The sequence below is a fragment of the Vidua chalybeata genome, chromosome 18 (assembly GCF_026979565.1).
Source record: "Vidua chalybeata isolate OUT-0048 chromosome 18, bVidCha1 merged haplotype, whole genome shotgun sequence".
NCBI lineage: Eukaryota > Metazoa > Chordata > Aves > Passeriformes > Viduidae > Vidua > Vidua chalybeata.
Genome location: NC_071547.1, coordinates 479,442 through 485,441, shown reverse-complemented (window position 1 = coordinate 485,441; position 6,000 = coordinate 479,442). Strand labels below are relative to the sequence as shown.

General features: G+C 49.2%; 1 protein-coding gene across 2 annotated transcripts in view; it reads left to right on the top strand.

Annotated features, from left to right (window-relative positions):
• ADGRD1 (adhesion G protein-coupled receptor D1) overlaps positions 1–6,000 on the top strand; it is a 129,992-nt gene that overhangs the window by 10,388 nt on the left and 113,604 nt on the right. For both annotated transcript variants that reach the window (XM_053959641.1, XM_053959640.1), the window contains 2 exons: positions 1,778–1,957; positions 3,075–3,329. In XM_053959641.1, coding sequence (XP_053815616.1) covers positions 1,778–1,957; positions 3,075–3,329 — 435 coding nt within the window. The remainder of the gene's footprint in view (positions 1–1,777; positions 1,958–3,074; positions 3,330–6,000) is intronic.

Sequence of the window (6,000 nt, the reverse complement as noted above, 5' to 3'; positions counted from 1 at the left end):
TCCACAGCAGATGCTGGCTTTCTCTGAACCCCAGCAGCCCCTGAACTCCAGCAGCATTGTTAATATTGAACGTTCTTGCTTTCATTGATTTGGGCCATCCTTCAGGGGGGCAATGTGGCTGGAAATTAGGATCACTTTTGTTGGAGCTGCTGAAGCAAGAGCTGCTCATGAGCTTTGTAAGCACCCAGAGCAGCTGGCTGTTGCCTGAGGGTGACAGAAAAAGGGATTCAGCATCCTGCTCCAGGTGTGCTTTGTGATACGTGCTGCATCTTTTCATACTTTTTTCATGCCACTGGGAAATAAAAATCATCAGGAAGTCATATTCTTTCAACATCTATAACAACCAGAATAAATTGTTTTGTAGTACCAGAGCACTCCCAGTATCTCACAAACAAGAACATTAAAGGCATAAAACACTGAAATGTTCAGTAGATAAAATGTGAGGAGAAGAAATCATATAAATAATAAACACAAAGTCACTGTAGCACATATTAATAGAAGGAAAAAAGGAGAATAGGCAACACCCTTGTGTCTAAAGAACACGTCTGTGTTTTTTTCAAGCCAAATGCACCTGTGGTGAGGGTAAGGTGGATTTTATTTCAGAGGCTGCTGCTTAACCAGCCTTGATGTGTTTGTGTGAAAGTGGTGCCAAGCACCCTCAACCAGGGAATGCCTTTGGGAAGGGTGTTGGGATCTTCCCAGGTGCAATACTATAACCCATGAAACAAAAATCCCAGTGCTGCTTCTAAGGCTGGATTTCACAACATTTCAGGACTATTATTTTTACTTGAGAAAACAAATCCTTCTTGCTTTTGGTGTGCTGAAACATTCTTCCCCACTTTGCCCCTTCTCAAGCAATCTTTAAGCAGTGGTTTTCTGTGAGCAGTTTTGGGCTCGTTGGAGTGGCATCTTCAGTCAAAAGGAACATCTGGGAGATGCAAGAGAATGTTCTCTTGTTCCTTGGCTGGAACTCATTTGGAGAAGTTGCCTGTAGCCAACAAATGCCCAGTGTGAGCGAGGTTTGATTTGCCACTTGTGTGTCAGAGAAGCTTTCTGGGGTAGCCTCTATTAAAGAAAGCCACCTTATGGAAATGACATTTATTCACTAATGTGTGACCTGGAGAGCTGCTCCATTTCACAGGATAACAGTGAAATTTGCTGTGAAGTGAACAGGATCATTTGTGAACCAAGTTAATCACATGTGCACTTGCAGGATTGTGTTGTGTTATTGGGAAAATTCTTTTATTTTTGTGTAGGTGGGGACCTCAGAATCTTTTCTGTGGCTCTGCATGTACAGTTACCCTTTATTTTACACTTGGCTTTCAGGGGCTGTTGGTGCACTGAAGGGTGAAAATCCACATAATAAAGTGCTTAGGAAATCCAGCTGTTAGCAGGGATTAGGAAAGTGCTTAGGAAATCCAGCTGTGGGCTGGAGCTCAGGAGAGGTCACTGGATTAAATCTGGCTGTGATGGGGACTGGGGAGCACCAAAAATGTGTGGGTGCCCTTTGGAGATCAAAGAGCTTTGGTTTTCACTGAGAGAAGCTGCTCAGGACACTGCTGTGTCCTGGGTGTGCTCAGGGGATGCAAAGCTGAGGGAGGGATTGTTTAGCTGGTTTAAACTGTTGGAGCATTGTTGATTTTAAAAACGCTGTCCTGGTTTATGCCAGCAGATGATCTGTCCTCAGAAGCATCCCCACTGCCTGTATTCTGCATGTTGGAAATTTCAGTTGCACTCTTTTTCTTCATTCAAGTCTCCTCTCCCTTGCTTTCCTCAGGAGTAACATTTTCCTTTTTCTGGAAGACTCAAGACCAACAGGCCAAGCTTCTCCCTGCCTCTGGTGGACGAGTAATTTCCAGTGGTTTCAAAATCTGCTCAAACGAAGGGGAAGGCTCCGTGGAGTTTTACACCCGTGGGAATGCAATGATGAAGTGGAAAGCCAGCTTTAGTCCACCAGGTGAAGTTTATATATTGAAAAAACCCTGATTTCTTTGCTACATTTTGCTTTATTCCTGCAGACAGAGGTAGTGAGCAGAGCACAACTTCAGGGAAGAGAAGTGGGTATATAAAAATAGCTGCAGACCTCTGTGCTTAAGAATCCTCTTGGTGTGGGGAGGGAGAGGTGAAATGCAAACAGAGAGCAGTGATGTATTCTAGAACATTTGCATTTGCTAACTGCCCTTGGATCCAGCTTGCAGCAGTTCTGGGGTGGATCCTTATGGGCTCCAGTGGTTCTTGCACGTTTAGATGGGAGCATGAGCAAAGCATGCAGATTAATCCCTGACAGCTCCCAGTGCCTCCCTAAGCTGCTGGGCTGCTCTCTGCTCAATTCAGGCTTTGTCTGGTGACTCTCGCTGCTCTTTGGTGCTTTCGTGACTGTTTCTGTTGAGTGTCAGGTTTTCTGTGCCAAGCCATAGCATTAATAAACATTTTGGTATATCACATATCTCACTGCTTCTCTCTAAACTGTGCATTGCTGGGGAGCACTAATATCTACTGACTGGAACAAATTCTGGTCTTCCAGTAATGCTAATGGCATTCAATAAATATTTTCTTGCCCTAACTTGACTGGCTATATGTTGTTAAAATAGGACTCATGGTAGCAGTTTCATAAACCTTAATGAATCAGTTTAGAAATCTTATTTTAAGAGAAAAGGAGTAAAAGGCAAGAATAATTCACACGTTTGTGGTTTATCCAATCCAAGTGAAAATTAACATTGTGTTTTCTGCCTCTCAAGCATAACAAGGAAATGGTGAGAACTTTGTTCTCCAGCTCCTGCAGTCCTCGTGCTGCTCTCGCTGGGCTGTTTTGAGGCAGGAGTGAAGAGACCTCAGATCTTGGCCAGCAGCACTCAGCAGGGGAATTTATGGAGCTGCGGTGAGCCCAGGTTCAGACGCAGCTGGCGGGCATCCTGCCAGGGCATGGGCTTCCCCAGGGGGGTAAAACTAACAGGCACAGCATCAGCATTGCATAGCTCCCCTCTGGCCCTTGCCAGCAGCTCCACGGCAGCGCCCGGCAGGAGGGCTCGGAGCGGAGCCGCCTCACCGCCCTGCTGGGCCTGCTGCTCTTGCAGGGCCTTACTGGACCCACATCCTCTTCACCTGGAGGTCGCGGGAAGGGCTCAAGGTGTACGTCAACGGCAGCCTGAGCACCGCGGACCCCGACGGCAAGGTTTTCTACGACTACGGCGACGCCGGCGCCGAGCTGCTGGGGGGCACGGAGGGGGCGGCGGCGCGGCGCTCCGTCAGCGGCGCCTTCGACGAGTTCGTCATCTGGGAGAGGGCCCTGAGCCCCCGCGAGGTGCGGCAGTACTTCACCGCCGCCGTGGGTGAGTGCGGCCCGCCACGGGCGAGTGGTGCCCGCCAGGGCTGCCGTGGGTCAGTGGTGCCTGCCGTGGGTCAGTAGTGCCCACAACAGCTGCCGTGGGTCAGTGGTGCCCGCTGTGGGTCAGTGGTGCCCGCCAGGGCTGCCGTGGGTCAGTGGTGCCCGCTGTGGGTCAGTGGTGCCCGCCAGGGCTGCCGTGGGTCAGTGGTGCCCGCTGTGGGTCAGTGGTGCCCGCCAGGGCTGCCGTGGGTCAGTGGTGCCCGCTGTGGGTCAGTGGTGCCCGCCAGGGCTGCCGTGGGTCAGTGGTGCCTGCCGTGGGTCAGCAGTGCCCGCCACGGGTCAGCAGTGCCTGCCGTGGGTCAGTAGTGCCCACAACAGCTGCCGTGGGTCAGCAGTGCCCGCCACGGGTCAGCAGTGCCTGCCAGGGCTGCCATGGGTCAGTAGTGCCTGCTGTGGGTCAGTAGTGCCCACAACAGCTGCCGTGGGTCAGCAGTGCCCACCACGGGTCAGCAGTGCCTGCCAGGGCTGCCGTGGGTCAGTGGTGCCTGCTGTGGGTCAGTAGTGCCCACAACAGCTGCCGTGGGTCAGCAGTGCCCGCCACGGGTCAGCAGTGCCTGCCAGGGCCGCGGTGCCGCAGGAATGCTGCCGCAGGAATGCTGCCGCAGGAATGCTGCTGCAGGAATGCTGCCGCAGGAATGCTGCCGCAGGAATGCTGCTGCAGGAATGCTGCTGCAGGAATGCTGCTGCAGGACGCAGCCCGGGCAGGGCTGCCGTGGCCAGCACCCGCTGCTGCTGGGCACAGCCCCGGGGGCAGTCAGGGTGAGGCCACAAACACTCAGCCGTGCCCCGTGTGCAGCCTTCCTCCCTCACCTGAAGTGATGAAGGCATTAGCTGACGTTTGCTTGAGGACCAAGGAGAAAGATTGGCTGAAACGTAACAGAAAATGCAGAGGGTCGGGATCAGAGCCCAGGCCAGCACAGCCTGTCAGCGCTGCTGTGGATCTGCACAGTCAGCCTTTCACTGCAAGAACCTTTGCTGTCAGTGTGAGGAGCAGCCAGGAAACATCCACGCTGGGAGCAAAGCCATAGGGCACCTAGAACGTTCTGCCTTTGCACTTCCCTTTATGCTTAGAAGTTCCCAAGAGCTAAAGCAATTGCACCCATACCCGTGGTGCTTTTAAACCCCTGGGAAACATCTTATCACAGAATTTCTGGTGTGTGCCTGGAAATGAGAACGTCTGTGCTTGTGACTTCAGGTTTGATTACACCAACCAAATATGTACAAAATGTATTTCATAAAAAATTACAGCACAAGCTCGTTATGTAGAATTGAAGTTACTGAAAAAGAAAACCCTCCATCTATGGGTATATAATGAAGTGTCTGTTTGATTTGCCACAAAAAAAGTTTTAAAGTTTTTTTTTATTTAAAAAAATGTTTCCTATGAAAGTCATCAAAACTTCTGATCAGGAGAGTACTCATTTGGTAGTAATTTGATACAGGAAATAACTTTAAAATCTTTAAAAAGTTTATAATGCTCTGATGATGGTGGAAAAAATGCTTTTATATTTGGCTGCTGTATCTTTGACAACAATCGAGGGTTACTATAGCAGTGTCCAGCTCCAAGCTGCCATTAATCACACTCTGTGATTAATGCAGCCCCACAAGAATGTTCTGCTGCTAAACCCAAGAGCAGCAGATTTCCAAATTGCCCCAATTCATCAATATGTGCGCCCTGTTCCACTGCCAGGGAAGAATGGCTGAAATAAATAGAGAGAGAGCTCTTTTTAACCCCCTGGGCCCCTGTGGGCTCCCAGCACTCCCCCTCTGCCCCCTCCACCTCGCAGCTCCCCTGTGACAGGTCGGACTGGGAATGCCCTTCCAGTACCAGGAATCCTGCACAGGGCTCCCTTCCCAGCCCTTCCCTCTGGGCTCTCACTGGCCCCAGATCTGATTGCTGGGCATCAGTGTTTGGAGCTCCCCTCTGAAACCCTGCTCAGAGGGCTGGGCCCTCCAGTTCTGCTGGAGTCCCATTTTTTTCGGAATTTTACCTGCATCCCACCTGTAATCCCTGCTGATTTTCAGGAGGCTGCATAGCAAACTCCTTGATTGGTACCTTGGGATGTTCATGCCGTGAGCACCTGTGAGTTTACTGCAATTTCCATGGCATTAATTGTTGTGTTGATGGGTTTTTCTCCTGAAGTCCTAGTTCAGGTTTTTCAGTGCCTTGTGGAACTATCAGAATGCTGTGAAAAATAAATGTATAGCCTCTTAACTGAAAGTGAAGCTGGATGTGTATTTTCTAGAGGCTTAGGAATTCAAATGTAAAGGGATGCCAGGTATATATTTTTTTTAATTAGACTGAAGAATTCCAAGTCAACATTTTTTTAATGTGATGAGGTGTTTTGGAGCACTTGGGAAATGTGGCAATTTAATTTGTGGCTTTTCTCTTCAAAATAATAGACTGATTGGATTTTATAAAATTTACCACTTAATGTATGAAATTAGAATATTCTCAGAGGAAGCAATGGGTATTACAATAGGAATCAACATAGGCAGAAAGGTTATGATATCTATTTATTGATTTTGGAGGATTTCTAGCAGGGGTGAAGCAGGGTAATGTGCTTTGACATAAGGAAATAGGACAGCCTGATTTTTAATTGAATGAATGTTCATGT